At 37.8% G+C, this 17345-nt stretch overlaps 5 protein-coding genes across 6 annotated transcripts; 3 read left to right on the top strand and 2 right to left on the bottom strand.

Annotated features, from left to right (window-relative positions):
• Positions 1-1833: 1833 nt before the first annotated feature.
• On the bottom strand, positions 1834-4379 carry LOC115630037 (GTP-binding nuclear protein Ran). 2 transcript variants are annotated; one of them, XM_030526669.1, is made up of 4 exons: positions 4254-4379; positions 3291-3483; positions 2666-3156; positions 1834-2268 (listed from the first exon to the last, which is right to left on the bottom strand). In XM_030526669.1, exons 3-4 carry the CDS (start codon positions 3098-3100, stop codon positions 2053-2055), a joined length of 651 nt encoding a protein of 216 aa, XP_030382529.1. In that variant the 5' UTR covers positions 3101-3156; positions 3291-3483; positions 4254-4379; the 3' UTR covers positions 1834-2052. The 2 variants fall into 2 exon arrangements, with proteins under 2 accessions (XP_030382529.1, XP_030382530.1); XM_030526670.1 differs by lacking the exon at positions 3291-3483 and having other exon boundaries at positions 4254-4375.
• An 851-nt stretch (positions 4380-5230) lies between these two features.
• Positions 5231-5799, top strand: LOC115630020. The gene is made up of 2 exons (XM_030526657.1): positions 5231-5492; positions 5596-5799. Exons 1-2 carry the CDS (start codon positions 5388-5390, stop codon positions 5797-5799), a joined length of 309 nt encoding a protein of 102 aa, XP_030382517.1. The 5' UTR covers positions 5231-5387.
• A 1747-nt stretch (positions 5800-7546) lies between these two features.
• Positions 7547-8458, top strand: LOC115630038 (protein bcn92). Its single transcript, XM_030526672.1, has 3 exons — positions 7547-7758; positions 7836-7956; positions 8100-8458. Exons 1-3 carry the CDS (start codon positions 7679-7681, stop codon positions 8172-8174), a joined length of 276 nt encoding a protein of 91 aa, XP_030382532.1. The 5' UTR covers positions 7547-7678; the 3' UTR covers positions 8175-8458.
• LOC115630036 (6-phosphogluconate dehydrogenase, decarboxylating) lies at positions 8328-13796 on the bottom strand. The gene is made up of 4 exons (XM_030526668.1): positions 13623-13796; positions 13337-13560; positions 8910-9780; positions 8328-8852 (listed from the first exon to the last, which is right to left on the bottom strand). The coding sequence occupies exons 1-4, from the start codon at positions 13628-13630 to the stop codon at positions 8510-8512; spliced, it is 1446 nt and encodes a 481-aa protein (XP_030382528.1). The 5' UTR covers positions 13631-13796; the 3' UTR covers positions 8328-8509.
• Positions 13797-16411: 2615 nt separating this feature from the next.
• Positions 16412-16980, top strand: LOC115630019. The gene is made up of 2 exons (XM_030526655.1): positions 16412-16673; positions 16777-16980. Exons 1-2 carry the CDS (start codon positions 16569-16571, stop codon positions 16978-16980), a joined length of 309 nt encoding a protein of 102 aa, XP_030382515.1. The 5' UTR covers positions 16412-16568.
• The last annotated feature ends 365 nt before the right edge of the window (positions 16981-17345 follow it).

Below are 17345 nucleotides of genomic sequence, written 5' to 3'. Positions count from 1 at the left end.
CATATTCTTATGTATGCTGATGATGTGAAACTTATTCTGACTTACAAAGACCCTTCTCATTTTCATCGCCTGCAGGATGATCTGAACTGCATGCAATCTTGGTGCTTAGCTAACCACTTGCACCTCAATTGCTCTAAATGTAAGTTCATGACATTTCACCGAACCTTGCCTTATTTAGGGACGTATACGATTGACAATGTGCCATTGCAACGTATATCGACTGTTGAAGACCTTGGGGTTCTTTTTGATTCCAAATTGAACTTCAACCTTCACATATCTAGTATTGTTAATAAGGCTAAGGGTTTACTTGGATTCATTAAACGTTGGTCCAAGGAATTCAATGACCCATATACCACTAAGCTTCTTTACACTGCACTAGTACGCCCTGTGCTTGAATACTGCTCATGCGTTTGCTGTCCGCAGTATAGAAAGCAACAGGAACGTATTGAGTCTGTTCAGAAGCAATTCCTTCTTTTTGCTCTACGTGGTTTAAGCTGGGATCCCAATCTCTGCTTGCCATCGTACTCTAGCAGGCTGATGCTTATAAACCTTCCTTCCTTAGTACATCGTAGGCCAGATGCACAACCGATTACGCTTTGCACAATCGTTTTCGGGCCATGTGCAGACATAATAACGATCTTTCACATTTACTTTCGACAGGGCTCTCTCTCTGTTCTATCAAATCTATTCTTTATAATTATCTTCGGGGAAATCTCTGACCACATACTGCTGTGAGTTGGGGCATAGCTTGCCGGACTGGTATTTAAAATTTCCCCCACCGGGTTGGAGACTTGCCTCTTTTTCTTTTCGTCTCTCTTTCTACCTTTCTCTTTTTCTGTTCCTTTGTCTCTCTTTCCTTCTTTCTTTTTCTCTTTCTCGTTCTACTCCGTACTTTTTCTAATTAGTTGTTAAATAGAATTAATTTTCACCTTTATCTACTTCTTGCATAGTTTTTTAGGTCTTTAATGTCTCTGACCGCATATGGCTGTGAATCGGCGCATAGCTGGCCAATTGGCAAATAAAATTCCCCCAACGTGTCGGAGGCATTAATAGACGTCATTGTACAGCTTTGTGTTAGGCTTTCTTATCTTTTATTTTGTTTAGTTTAATTTGTTACATTAAGTTTTATAATACAAGTATAATCGACGGTAGTGTTGTTGATATTTTGAATAAAATAAAATAAAAAAATAAATTGTTCTCTAAATTGCTCAATATACAATCAATACATACATGAGTCGGGGCTCAAAGATTGCAGCACTGTGGTCCAAACACATAAACAAATTTTAACAGGACCCAGTTGAGAAGCATGGCAGGAAGATTTAATAGCGCGATTTTGCAATCAACCAGAAACACTTCTTGTACCTGAATAATCAATATTACTATTAGATCACATTTTATTAATGTTGAAAAAATCGCAATACTTACAGAAATGCTTGGTAGCTGTGAGTGGTCGGTATTCAATTTTTACCCTCCCCCACGGGACACCCAAGGAGACAAAAACTTTTTTAGTTGTATTTATTTTTCTCTGCTTTATTTTCTTCCAATTTGATCGCACGACGCGTTTTTTTTTTTTCATTATTATTAATTTTTGTTTCAAGGTCCTGGCTAAAAAATATTTTGCTTTTAGTGTTTGCTCGCTAGTTAAAAAATATTTTTTAGAGGAAGCAGAAATTATCTGGCATTCAGTTAATGATCAGCACTAAACCTTTTTACAGAAAGCGTATATTAACTATACTTCAACTGAGTAATAGATTTAAAAACGTGCCCTTTTTACATATGATGACAAATAGAAATTTAGAATGGGCAAATGCATGAAGAAAAAAAAACAAAAAATAACTAAAAACAGTATTTGTATTTCTATTCAAATGGACTTAATGGTCAGTTTCGCTCGGATGTGTGCTGGACTTGCTTCTAGTGAGTTCATATTGATTAGGAAGCCGCTGCCGGTTCTTTTGTGTGGATTTGCTGTCTACCGTGTGTGTCTTTCTTTGTGTATACATGTGTAGGTTCCTCCCTGATTTTTACTTTTTAAACTGTTTGGTTAACAAAAACTTAGAGATCTTCATCCTCATCAGGTAAAGCAGTTTCCTGTGCTTCCTGTAAGTCGCGTTCAATTTGCAACTGCCAGTCTTTGTCCATTTTGACCTCGGGAGGCAACAGGGCCGGCATTGCAACGAATTCTAAATTGGGATCGCCAACCAACTTACGTGCAAGCCAAAGGAATGGTTTCTCGAAGTTATAGTTCGACTTTGCAGAGATGTCATAATACTGGAATAGCAGAAGAAAGTACTTATTGTAAGAAAAGTACGAGTCACTGTAAACTAATAGAAACATAAGCAATCAGGCTATTAAAAAATATGTACATAAATATATTAATTTCTAGATTCACAGGCTTATGATTTCGAAAATCGTATAATCAAGTAAGTGAAAAGTCCGGTTTCCTAACTTTAAAATACGCTGTATCTATGTGTTAATTTATATAAAATTAAAACAAAATTAAAATGAAATTACACCAGTCTGTCTATGTAGCTTAAACGACTCTTCTTGCATGTTGATCAAAAATATATAGAATTTCGGAGTTTAGAAGGAGGCATCGTTCTGCCTGTTACATTTTTCACTTTGCACAAACAATATATATTTTGTACATTTAATTTACAACACTCACCTGCAAATTCTTCTTTCGGTGGAACACAATGCTTTTTGCCTTGACTTTGCGGTCCTTAATGTCCACCTTATTGCCGCAGAGCACTATTGGTATGTTCTCGCAGACGCGCACCAGATCACGATGCCAGTTGGGCACGTTTTTGTATGTGACGCGAGATGTCACATCGAACATGATGACGGCGCACTGACCCTGAATGTAATAACCGTCACGTAGGCCCCCGAATTTCTCTTGACCGGCTGTATCCCAGACATTAAAGCGTATAGCGCCGCGATTGGTGTGGAATATCAACGGGTGCACCTCCACGCCCAGTGTGGCAACGTATTTCTTCTCGAATTCGCCGGTCACGTGGCGTTTGACGAATGTGGTTTTGCCAGTGCCGCCATCGCCGACAAGTACGCACTTGAAAGTGGGCATATCCTGACCATCCATAGCCATCTTGAAGTTGTTTCTCGTTTAAATTGGCTGCTGTTTGTTACTTTTCAGAAAATGGTCTTTGTGTGAAAAATAGGAGAACATGATTATATTAGTCGTACTTTCAAATTGAAGTTGTATATTTATTTAGTGATGTTAAATGTTGCGGATACTAGCAAAAATGTGACTGCGAGCACTCTTAAATAAAACGTACCTCGTTGACAACGACAAACGTTAAACGCGCCAAAGTAAGGAACACAGGGAATCAAAGAACAACAGCTGTTGTTGCCAAGTGGCGGAAGTTTGTTTCGTACACGGCGGGAAGAGAGCAAGAAAATGCAGCTGCTGTGGCAAGCGCAGGTAGCATGCAACGGCGCTGATATGAAAGGCTGTGGCTGCTGGAACTGCTGTTAATATAATACGAAAGGCATTACAAATGGACGGAATGAGATATTTCAGAGACCCAAATTGTCCAACATTGAGATGAATCACAAGAAATGACCGCGCCAGTTACTGTTACCGATGCTTGTATGTATGAACGTGCATATGTATATAGATACATACATATGTCTGTTTATGAGTTTTGGGAAAAGTGTGAGTGAGCTAACAAGAGAGCACACGCACAGCCGCTGTTAGCTACATAAAACTCAAACCGCGCCAAAATACCAGCCAACTATCACGCAAAGAATACATCCAAACCAAATGTATTGGTCGAAAATAATATTATTGAAAATCAATTACGAAATGCAAACTTTTGGTATTTAGTGAGCAAGCCAGCCCTTACGGAAGTGCACGCACATTCAAACAAAAGTCCTGAACAGATACACGCGCCTGAAAAATGACGCAAATTTATGCAATTCATGTTTAACCTCAAAAAATTTGTTGCGACCTCGAATTGCAAACAATGTACACTTAAACACAAAATCCAAAAATGTGTAAGTCGCCGAAGCGTTTATATACATTAAAGCCAACGCAACGAATTTGTTGTTAACACGCGGAAGCGACCTACGCCGGTCGCGTGTGTCGACACCAAAAATTTCTTCATGAATTGCACCGCCATCTCGACGGCATTCATCGAAGGGATTGGAAATGCAGTATTGTCGCTTCAGCACTAGCATTGCGATATTAGCGCTGACAAGCTCGTTCAACAATCAGTCTACAAATTAATATTACTTACATTTCCTTCTGCGCTTGGTGGCAATTAAAATAAATATGTATGTTTTCACACGCACGCACGACGGTCTTCGAAAATCTAATGTACAATTCTCAACCTCTGTTGCATCTAGACTTAGGGATGGGCATCGATATGGCAATATCGATATAATATCGATTTGATGATGGAAAATTTAAGTAAAATCCGATATGATATTCAATGCGGTGGTATATATCGAATGCATCGATTTTTATTACGATATATCTTCTCATCTCTTACATTATTTTCCCCGCTTTTTATGTATGTACTTCGTGAAGCTTTTTTGATTGCGTACTTCAAATTATGCCAAAGTATGTACATTTTAAACCTTTTTGTATATACTTAAGTATTTATTGATACTTTTTTGTTGGTTTCTTACAGAATCACCCAAAAGCAAGCCAAATTTTTCACAAAAATTGATTCGGCGCAACTTTTGCAAAAAATAGTGAAAACGGCTGGTAACACAACCAACCTAAACGCACATGTGAAAACGAATCACAAAGGCGAAACGATTGAATGTGCAGCCTACAATTGAAAAAAGTTTTTCTGCGGTACTGCCTAACAGGTTGCAAAAAAATTTTGGATAATGAACAAAACATTCCAAGATACATCAGCTAAATGGAAATCCTATTTAAATGGTAAGAAAGTAACCCTTACTACTGACATATGGACGGAAACAATAAATGTGAAAAGTTTTTTGGGAGTTACGGTCCACTTTGAAAGAGATTTGGAGCTCGTTTCCATTAATATTGGTGTGACCGAAATAACAGAGCAGCATACAGCTGCAAATATATTTGTTTGCGTAGAGTGGGGCATTCAGCTCCATAATGTTACGGCTGTGGTGACAGACAACGTAACAAACATGACAAAAGCTTTGGGTGACCTTTTCGGGAAGCAAATGCACTTGCCCTGCGTAGCGCACACGCTCAACCTTGTAGCAAAATGTGCATTGAGTATTGAATCTGTCAAGCCAATAATTACAAATGCTCAACGCTATTGAGTTGACAACAGCAGAAAAACGTTTTGCTCTTGCTACGCCCACTGGAATCCGCCACAGGGACCCGAAAAGTCGGTCAGAACTACTGTACTGCCAGTTTAGTAATCCCGATAATCAATAAAATGCAGGACGACATTGATAACTTAATTTTAGCAGACCAAATAGCACAGCAATGTCGTCGGACTATACTGTTGGAAATCCAAAAGCGATTTGGACAAATGGAGCAGGTAAATAAAAACTTCTTAAAAAACACTCGGCTTCGACTTTCTTATAAATCTGATTTCGAAATGAAATAAGAAAATGTTTAAAAGTATAATGTCTGAATTTCAGGTCTCAATATTGACAACGGCTACAATTTTGGATCCGCGCTTCAAAAAGTATTTTTTTAAAAACAAGCTTGTCGTAGCTGCAGCTATAAAAAAAAGCTGCCAAGTACGGGATTCTTGGATAATACCAGTAACATTGACCTTTTGGATGCTGAATCATATGAAGACGTTGTTGGGGGTGATCCAAGAACTTTTTGGAAAATGTTAACTACGCTACAGAAACAACAAACTCCAAGCATGAATGGTAGGGACGAAGTGCCGCATTATCTCGCTTCACCATTGGCGGACCATAAATGTAATTCCTTAAAAATATGGAAATTTGATAAGGATACATATCCAAGCCTTTTCAAACTGGCCTGTGAGTTTTTGCCTATTGTCGTCACTTCCGTACCGTGTAACCCCGATCCGAAACCGCTTAAGCCCCGAAAAGCTATCACAAGCACTTTTCCTTGGCAGCTTGCCGAAAAGTGATTGGAAATTTTAATTTCACCTTTTAACCTAAAATGCATAAATGGATATGCGGGATATTTGTGTTTCAAAATTTATTAAATTTGACTGCACCGAAGTGAAAATAGTTCCTTCTTATAGCCTGGGACCAAAAGGTAAAAGGCTATACTAGTTTGAATTTGATCTCTACTGAAATTTTTTCATTACAAATATTTTATGTTCCTTATTATTTTTGTAATTTAATCAAATAATTAATTTGTTAAACTTTTGCCTTCATTTATATACATATATACATTTGTTTTTACTATAAACACCTAACATTTGTTGCTAAAACAACATATTTATTAAAAATATCTTTTATTTCATCATTTAAAAAAATTTAGCTGTTCAATATCGATATTTATATATTCATGCGAAATCGCCGATATTTGACATTTTCCATATGATATCCTAGAAGGTTTTTTGTCCGATATAAATATCGGCATTTTCTTGTCGATATCCATCCCTAACCTAGACCGCTAACCACACAATATATGTTACCTAGACTGTCGTAAAACTTTCGATAGGGCTGATTCATCGATAGCACTATATTTAAATTTATGCGTAGATGATTCAAATTAATCTAAAAAAATATTAATCAGTATAATTAGAAATACAAGAAAACACATTTTCGAAAATATTATTGCTAGCTGCACCTATAAAAAGAAGTGATTTTGACAACTTAGCGACATGGCATAGGCATAGTATGTACAAACAGTAGCAGTAGCTGATTTTAATATGGCGGTCCTATCTGCTATCGATAGATCGCCTGGCAGTAAATACGATAAGTTGTCGAACAATGAGAGACATGTTTGGAATAAATTGTTACTATAAGTTTAAGCGCAAAATGATCATTGATTTTTTTTTAACTTCAATGAATCTAAGAATTCAACATCGATGAAGTTCTCAATTGCATTAAATAAACTTACAAGATAACTTCATTGTGTTATATTGATAATCAGCAGTAAGCCAAATTGAAGAAGACATAGCCCTGCGTTTTGTGTAGCCTAAATAAGTTTCGAGACCGATTTATTATCCAAATAAGGGTAAAAAAATAATAATAATATAAAATTTCTTCCGAATTCTTCTTATCCAAGCGGATAATAGTAAAATATTTAAATAACTGAAAAGTGAAACAAATTTTTATATAAGCTAAACAATTTTTTAAAAAATTGGATGATATATAATGGTGGTATGTTGTATATTTTTACAAAGCATAAATTTACTATTACAGTGAAAATTATAACTGTTCAATTTTTCTTCATTTTTTTGTAATTTAATTACATGGCGGCATTTTTTCTAGGTATGTGCCAAAAACCGATATTTAGAGTAATACAACATAGCCGACTTTCATCGAAACGTCGAACAAAATACATCTAGTTACAATCTAATCAGTCGCTTGTATGAAAATCGATGTGTCGATATTTATATACATACATCACTAACAGCATCCAGCAGCTGTGTCGTATCTGTCGCTATTAGCAATTTAATTTTAGTATAATCGAAGAATATCTAACAAGCAGTGGCATTGGACGTGTTTATTAGCACCGACGACCCAAAATCATTAATTATCATCCGATTGGTTTGTTATTAATAAAAATATGTCAACACGCCGGCAGGCCATCACATTATACCGTAATTTGTTACGTGAGGCTGAAAAGCTGCCTTCATACAATTTCAGGTGAATATTGTGAAATATGCAAAATTTTGCTATTTAGTGTACGAACAATAAAATATCTCACACCTACGTCATTGCAGAATGTACGCTGCCCGTAAAATACGAGACACATTCCGGGCCAACAGAACTATCAATGATTTTGAAGAAATCGATCGACAAGTGGCAAATGCAAAACAAAATCTCGACCTGATAAGAAGACAGGTAAAAACTTTTCCTTCGTTTATCAATGAAATGACTAGTAAATGCGCGTGACAGAATTCTGTAGTTACTTCAGCGCGGTATCTGCGCCTCCAAACTGTCGTCGCTTAGTATGAATACTTACCTACCACTTTATTTGGTTGCAGGTTATTATTGGCCATCTGTATACCGCGGACAAGCTAGTCATTGAACACAAGAAGACACTTCGCCCAGACTGCTGAGGCAAGATAACTTATTTATGAAGTGTCTGACCGCCGCCAGTTAAGAACATGTTGAGCAGAACCCTTTAGTATCACATTGTTCTGGTTCTATTTAGCTTTCTTTACCATTTTAATTTTTTGGAATTTTAGAATGTAAGGCAACCCACTTAGTCGTGAAATGGAAGTTGCTGCAGAAACACCAGTTTAATAGTATGTATAAAAGCACGTGAATTTATACACAAATAATCCTTACATAAAAAAGTACTTCTACTTGAAGTAAAAAATAAAAAGCAGTACAATCCAAACGCCTGGCAAAGACATGGGTTGTGTGGAATGTGCGTTTGCATTAGCGTCCGTTATGCCTGGTAAGTGCTAGCCGAGACATTACCACCTGTTCCAGTCCAGTTTGTGTGCACAAATTTGCCCTCTTGGCCGAGGAGCTCGTAGGTGTGGGCGCCAAAATAGTCACGCTGCGCCTGTAGCAAGTTCGCCGGTAGCTTAGCTGATCGATAACCATCGTAGAAAGACAATGCTGTGGAGAGCGCTGGCACAGGAATGCCCCAACAGAAGGCACTAGACACCACTGTGCGCCAAGAAGCCTGACCTTTCTCTATTGCGCACCGGAAGAAGTCGTCGAGCAATAGATTTGTTAGCGTCGGCTGACGTGTATACGCCTCCTTGATGTTGCCCAGGAACCCACTTTATAAAAGAACACTGATTATGGAAGCAAAAATAATCTTAGAACTAAGGACGCACCTTCTAATAATACATCCCCCGCGCCACATTAGTGCAATACCACCGTAGTTCAGCGTCCACTTGTTTTCTTTGGCTGCCTCACGCATCAACATAAATCCCTGGGCATAGCTAACAATTTTGGCACAGTACAGTGCCTGTTTGATGTCGTCGAGAAATTGTGCTTGGTTTACCACGGTCGCCTGCGTTTCCGGACCTTTTAGCCGGCGGCTAGCGAACATACGTTCGTCCTTCAGCACTGACAAGCAGCGCGCATAGACAGCTTCACCAATAAGTGTGACCGGAACACCATAGTGCAGAGCTGCAATGGCAGTCCACTTTCCAGTGCCCTTTTGGCCCGCACTGTCGCGTATGCGCTCTAGTAGATGGCCTTGGCTATCTTTGTAGTTCAGTATGTCGCGCGTAATCTCGATGAGAAACGAGTCCAGCTCCGCGGCATTCCATTTTTCAAACTCCTCAGCCATTTGAGGCGCACTGAGCCCAAGACTCTGCATAATATGATAAGCTTCGCATATTAACTGCATGTCTCCGTACTCGATACCATTGTGAACCATCTTAACAAAGTGTCCGGCGCCACCGTCGCCCACCCATTCGCAGCAGGGCTCACCATTCACCTTCGCACATATGGCCTGGAAGATTGGTTTGATCAATGGCCAGGCCGCCTCGTGCCCCCCAGGCATAAGCGAGGGACCGTGCCGCGCGCCTTCCTCGCCCCCGCTCACACCTGATCCAACATATAACAGGCCTAGCTTTGCTAGCTCGTTGCATCGTCTTGAAGTGTCCTGGTACTCGGAGTTTCCGCCATCGATGACAACATCGCCGGCCGAGAGCAGCGGCACTAGCTGGTGTATAAAGTCGTCAACAGCGGTGCCAGCTGAAAGGAATACAGGGTCGTTTTTTTTAGAAAGCTAATTTCAGGTTAGGTGTTTGCTACCTATGTAAACAAACAGCCTTGTCGCATAGTAGCTTAAGTAGATGACCTTGAAGTAGTGTCAGAGAGCTCGTTTGTTGAATTCGATTGTTGAATACAATATTCGCAAGCTTGAAGTATCATTTAATGGAGAAAATACATACATACATTCACATAGACGCAATTGCTATGTAAATGTGCAATTAACCCTTTACGTGAGTTCGAATACCGAGAGAGGTAAAATCGATCAACATTTTTTTTAATTTCTATAATTCTAAACATACATATGTACAGAGATTTAAAAGTCGGGACACCCGACTCTAGCTTTTTTACTTGTTATACTCTGTACATAAAATGTACAAGAGTTTGCGGGAGCTGAAAATGTAACATGCAGAAGGAGGCGTGGCAGACCCAACAAAGTATATATATTCTTGATCAGCATGACGAGACGAGTCGATCTAGCCCTGTCTGTCTGTCCGTATGAACACCTGGATCTCAGAGACTAGAAGAGCTAGAGACACCAAATTTTTCACAAAGATGCCTTATGTGTATACGATGTGCAATTTTGTTATATATTTTTTTGATTTTCCCCGCTATGGGCGTTTTCCCGATTTTCCATTCGTATTATCCCCTATATCTCGGAAACTATAAGACCTAGGAACACCAATGTGCCTTATGTGAATACGCAGAAAATGTGTATTTTGGAATTTCCGTTTCTCCCCCCTCTCCCATGCAAATCGTAACTCTCGTAATTCTTGGAACTCAAACTTGACAAATACCTCCATTTAGTTATTATAACTCCAAATGCCAAGTTTCATCATGATAGGCAGATTTAATAGGAAGTTATACCCATATATGTACATAAGACCAAGTAGTGCTTGCAGCTGTTGTTGTTGTTACTGCTATGCTCAGGCACACGAGACATACACAGACACACACAAATACACACATACACGCAGAGTACACATATGTACAGAGTATTTCAAAGTCGGGATACCCGACTTTAGCTTTACTTGTTATAGCCTGTACCCAAAGGGTGAAAGGCTATACTAGTTTTGTGCGCATGTATGTAACACACAGAAGGAGGCGTGGCAGACCCCACAAAGTATATATATTCTTGATCAGGATGAGAAGACGAGTCGATATAGCCATGTCCGTCTGTCTGTATGACCGCAAGGATCTCAGTAAGTACAAGAGCTAGGATATACAAGAGCAATACAATAGAGAACATAAACTGATTAAAACTAAAGATAAAAAAGCCTATAAAAATGACAAAAATATCTAATAACGAATCCGGCACGGTGGTGGAATTTTATTTACCAGACGGCCAGTTATGCCCCGATTCACAGCAGAGAGTAGTCAGATACGTTATTAGACCTATCAAAAAAGTGGAGATGAAAAAATATAGCAATAAACGATAGAAGAAAACAAATTAAAATACTTAAATAATAAAATATATTTTAAAACAAGATAGAACGCTACAGTCGAGCAAGCCCGACAGTAAAATAGCCTGTACTCTCCACAAACAAGAAAAATTAAAAAAAAAAAATGAAATTATTAAAAAACTGAATGAATGAATTAATTAAATTAAATTAGAATACATGTTTATGTTCAGTTTTAACAGCATACATTTACATCACGTACCTATGCGTGTTTATATGCGTGTATGTATGCAGCACTAAGTTGAACCAAAGTAACAACAACAGCTGCGGGTAGCGCTGCAGGCAGCGCGTGAGCAGCGATTTTATTTATGGCTATAACTTTCCTCACAATTGACCTATCATGATGAAACTTGGCACACTGACACATTAGTACTAACTGGATGTACTTACCAAAATTGATTTCTAAATTCCAAGAATTGCGGAATTTATAAAAAAACAAGAGAGAACGCTACAGTCGAGCAAGCCCGACAGTAAAATAGCCTGTACTCTCCACAAAAAGGAAAAATTAAAAAAAAAAAAAATTTAAAAAAAATTAAATTATTAAAAAAATGAATGAATTAATTAATTAAAATAATTAATTAAATTAAATTAGAATACATGCTTATGTTCAGTTTAAACAGCATACATTTACATCACGTACCTATGCGTGCTTATATGCGTGTATGTATGCAGCACAAAGTTAAACCAAAGCAGCAACAACAAAAGCTGCGGGACCTATCATGATGAAATTTGGCACACGGACACATTAGTACTAACTGGATGTACCTACCAAAATTGATTTTTAAATTCCGAGAATTACGGAAGTTATAAGAAAAAATACGAATTGCGGGGGAGTGGGGGGGTGTATCAGAAAAAATAAACAAACTCGTTCTGCCTAGGGCTTATAGGAACCTTGATACCAATTTTGGTTATCCTAGCTCTTGTACTTACTGAGATCCTTGCGCTCATACAGACAGACGGACAGACGGACATGGCTATATCGACTCGTCTTCTCATCCTGATCAAGAATATATATACTTTGTGGGGTCTGCCACGCCTCCTTCTGTGTGTTACATACATGCGCACAAAACTAGTATAGCCTTTCACCCTTTGGGTACAGGCTATAAAAACAGGAATTACGAGGCGGGGGGGGGGGGGGGGGGGGGGGGGGTTGGGGGGGGCAACAGAATAAAAAAATTAACTTGACCTGCCTAGGACTTAGGGGAACCTCGATACCAAGTTTCGTTATTCTAGCTCTTGTACTTCCTGAGATCCTTGCGCTCATACAGACAGACGCACAGACAGACGGACGGACAGACGGACATGGCTATAAAAAAAAAACATTTTAAAAATTTCACTTTTCCATTTATTTATTTAATATTTTTTCGTACGAATGTCGCGTCACGTCAGATTGGAAATGCCCATATATATGTATATATAGCTATTTCACCAAATATCCATATATACCTATATATATATATATATATACCTATATATATATACATGCATTTGTGGGCCGTAATAGCTCACTCCTACAAAAAATTTCGCAATATGAAGTCGAAGTACATTCATTATTATGACACACTATAACGCCTTCAAAAGGAACTGAATTGGGTTGCGCAATGTTCTTACGTATGTAAAATTATATGGTACACACATAGATATTTCTCTGCGTTTTACATGAGCATATTGCATTTATGTATGCATTTGTGTGTCTGCATACCATTGAACTAGGGATGTGCATAGAACTCTTAAAACGTGGAAATCTCAAACACCAATCACTTCTCTAGAATAAAAAGTGCATGAGCATATACTTCATATACATACACATACTTAGCTAACTCAGGCTGTGAAAATTATCGCTCTTGTTCCTATCTCTTGCTATAAAATGCATTGAAATTCACCTCGATCGCTCTCTGTTTTTCAGCAATATTCGTTGTGATTTTGACATTGCTTTGACTTCCACTTACACATTCATATGTATGTACATGTACAAACGTCGTAAATATATACTTACATACATTTATGCATATATTGTATATGTGTATATCACTTCACGTCGCTTTCTATAATATATCTACAACACGTCATTACCTTACCTTTGACCAACAGCATAATTTTGCGAGGCGTTTTCAGCTTATCAACCATGTCCTTTAAGGATTCGGCACCGATCACTTTGGTTCCTTTAGCTTCGTTGCTAAGGAACTCTTTAACCTTAGTAACGGTGCGATTATACGCACAGACCACAAAGCCCTTTTCATCCATGTTCAATATGAGGTTTTGGCCCATAACGGCCAGGCCAATTAATGCAATATCGGCTTTGCTGCAGAAAGGAAAGCAGTAAAAAGTTGAAGGTCAAAAATAGCGGCATTAAGAATTACTCACCCGTTCATTTTAATATATGTATTTGCTAATGCTTAAGTTTCTGCACATGTGTACAACTAGTACCTGAAAACTTCTATGTTGTTTCGTTTACGGTCACGGAATGAAACTGCCGGTTTTTCTGTTCTTAAAACGATAAACGTGTAAGACAGCGACAATAACGAAAGCTTTGGCCGAGCTTTTGCAACGTAAAGTGGCCTCAAACTAGCTCTCACACCCACTTGAGTAGAGGTGGAGAAACATCGATGTATCAATGTTTTTAATTTTTTTAGAACATCGATTGTTTCTGCCGACTATCGATGTTTCTCGCTTACATCTCTATGCAAGTGAAAGTTCGATCTTCTCAAGCAGACGCGATTAGAATCTTGAGACAACATCTAGAAAATTTAAATAAACCGGAGGAATGTGATCCTCTCTTATATTGGAAGGTAATTCCGATATTTTAAATAATATAACAATATTAATTATAAATCATATTTTTAGATGAAAACAGAAGGCATGATGGCGTTTAAAAGCACAGCACAAAAATATTTATGCGTTCCGGCAACTTCATGTGAAGCAGAGAGAGCTTTCAGCAAAGCTAAACATATAATATCTGATCGTCGTACTCGCCTAAAGCCGAACCACTAACCATACAACATGTTGTATGGTTAGTGCCTATACCAAAGGGTGAAAATATATACAGTTTAGTGCGAATGTATGTAACAGGCAGAAGGAGGCGTGGCGGACCCCACAAAGTATATATATTCTTGATCAGCATGACGAGCCGAGTCGTTCTAGCCCTGTCTGTCTGTCCGTATGAACACCTGGATCTCAGAGACTATAAGAGGTAGAGACACCAAACATTGCACAAAGATGCGTTATGTGTGTACGTAACTACCAAAATTCCAAGCATTACGGAAGTTATAAAAAAAAACACGAATTGCGGGGGAGTGGGGGTGTATCAAAATAAAAATAACAAACTTGACCTGCCTAGGACTTAGGGGAACCTCGATACCAAGTTTGGTTATTCTAGCTCTTGTACCTTCTGAGATCCTTGCGCTTATACAGACAGACGGACATGGCTATATCGACTTGTCTTGTCATCCTGATCAATAATATATAGACTTTGTGGGGTCTACCACGCCTCCTTCTGTGTGTTACATACATGCGCACAAAACTAGTATAGCCTTTCACCCTTTGGGTACAGGCTATAAAAAGCGGGAAAAAAGCTTTCACATATCTAACAAATCCAGAATTCCCGCAATTCCAAATTTTTTGCCGCAATAGGCCTTACAAAACAGCCAGATTTGACCGAGAAAAAAGGAAATTGGCAGCCCTGTATCCATACGTCTGTGCATGCGCAGTAGTACTGGACGATACTTTGTAGGGTTGAAAAAAAAAGTAAAAAAAAATATCGATGTTTCAGACAAAACATTCATAACAAAACACTAGTAATACAATAAACAATGAATATTTATTCATGTAATTATTATTGATATTATGTAGCTAATTATTAAGTATTGCTTTGAGCTATTCTGCAATGAAACAATTTATCCATTTCATTTCATAATCAAAATCTGAAAATGTTTTAATTAATTAATTAATACCTTAGCATTATTTACATTTATTATTTTATACTTTTTGGTAATGATGTAATTTTATGTTTAAATTAGACTATTGCTTTTTCCACTAAATTCCGTTTTCTTTTGAATTGTATATATAAATAGATATGTTACGCTTTCGATGTTTTTGTATAAACTTCGATGATCGTCGATGTATCGCGTTCAAAAAAACATCGATGCATCGATGTTATGATATTTTTTAGACATCGATGTTTTATTGCCGGTGTTTGATGTTCTTTACTACTTGTTAACTGCTGAATTTTTATTTGTGTATGTTATATTTTCTTTTGTTTTTGTTATATTCCTTGAATTTGTAAAAATATTGTTTGTTTTGAAACCTTTTCAATTTAACAAAAAACCTTAGCTTTTTAAATAATATGCCAAATCAAAATGAAGTCCCCTATGTTTAAACATCAATAGAACCTTTTTAAAAATTCGTTAATAGAAGTGCGATGAATCGATAAATCGATGCTCGTCCGTTAAATCATCGAAACATCAATGTTGGTAAACATCGATGGTTTTCCATTTCTACAGTTCAGATTAGGGATGGGCATCGATATGGCAATATCGATATAATATCGATTTGATGATGGAAAATTTAAGTAAAATCCGATATGATATTCAATGCGGTGGTATATATCGAATGCATCGATTTTTATTACGATATATCTTCTCATCTCTGACATTATTTTCCCCGCTTTTTATGTATGTACTTCGTAAAGCTTTTTTGATTGCGCACTTCAAATTATGCCAAAGTATGTACATTTTAAACCTTTATGTATATACTTAAATATTTAGTGATACTTTTTTTTTTTGTTTCTTACAGAATCACCCAAAAGCAATTTTGGCAATTTTTCACAAAAATTGATTCGGTATCTGCTCGGTGCACCTTATGCAAAAAATAGTGAAAACGGCTGGTAACACAACCAACCTAAACGCACATGTGAAAACGAATCACAAAGGCGAAACGATTGGGGAGGGCTTGAATGTGCAGCCTACAATTGGAAAAGGTTTTCCTGCGGTACTGCGTAGGGTGGGGCATTCAGCTCCATAATATTACGGCTGTGGTGATAGACAACGTAACAAACATGACAAAAGCTGTGGGTGACCTTTTCGGGAAGCAAATGCACTTGCCCTGCGTAGCACACACGCTCAACCTTGTAGCAAAATGTGCATTGAGTATTGAATCTGTCAAGCCAATAATTACAAATGCTCAACGCTATTGAGTTGACAACAGCAGAAAAACGTTTTGCTCTTGCTACGCCCACTGGAATCCGCCACAGGGACCCGAAAAGTCGGTCAGAACTACTGTACTGCCAGTTTAGTAATCCCGATAATCAATAAAATGCAGGACGACATTGATAACTTAATTTTAGCAGACCAAATAGCACAGCAATGTCGTCGGACTATACTGTTGGAAATCCAAAAGCGATTTGGACAAATGGAGCAGGTAAATAAAAACTTCTTAAAAAACACTCGGCTTCGACTTTCTTATAAATCTGATTTCGAAATGAAATAAGAAAATGTTTAAAAGTATAATGTCTGAATTTCAGGTCTCAATATTGACAACGGCTACAATTTTGGATCCGCGCTTCAAAAAGTATTTTTTTAAAAACAAGCTTGTCGTAGCTGCAGCTATAAAAAAAAGCTGCCAAGTACGGGATTCTTGGATAATACCAGTAACATTGACCTTTTGGATGCTGAATCATATGAAGACGTTGTTGGGGGTGATCCAGGAACTTTTTGGAAAATGTTAACTACGCTACAGAAACAACAAACTCCAAGCATGAATGGTAGGGACGAAGTGCCGCATTATCTCGCTTCACCATTGGCGGACCATAAATGTAATTCCTTAAAAATATGGAATTATGATAAGGATACATATCCAAGCCTTTTCAAACTGGCCTGTGAGTTTTTGCCTATTGTCGTCACTTCCGTACCGTGTAACCCCGATCCGAAACCGCTTAAGCCCCGAAAAGCTATCACAAGCACTTTTCCTTGGCAGCTTGCCGAAAAGTGATTGGAAATTTTAATTTCACCTTTTAACCTAAAATGCATAAATGGATATGCGGGATATTTGTGTTTCAAAATTTATTAAATTTGACTGCACCGAAGTGAAAAT

The sequence above is a fragment of the Scaptodrosophila lebanonensis genome, unplaced genomic scaffold, assembly GCF_003285725.1.
Source record: "Scaptodrosophila lebanonensis strain 11010-0011.00,11010-0021.00 unplaced genomic scaffold, SlebRS2 tig00000224-arrow-arrow-pilon, whole genome shotgun sequence".
NCBI lineage: Eukaryota > Metazoa > Arthropoda > Insecta > Diptera > Drosophilidae > Scaptodrosophila > Scaptodrosophila lebanonensis.
The sequence above is the reverse complement of the archived record's forward strand: the minus strand, read 5'-3'. Positions and strand labels throughout refer to the sequence as shown.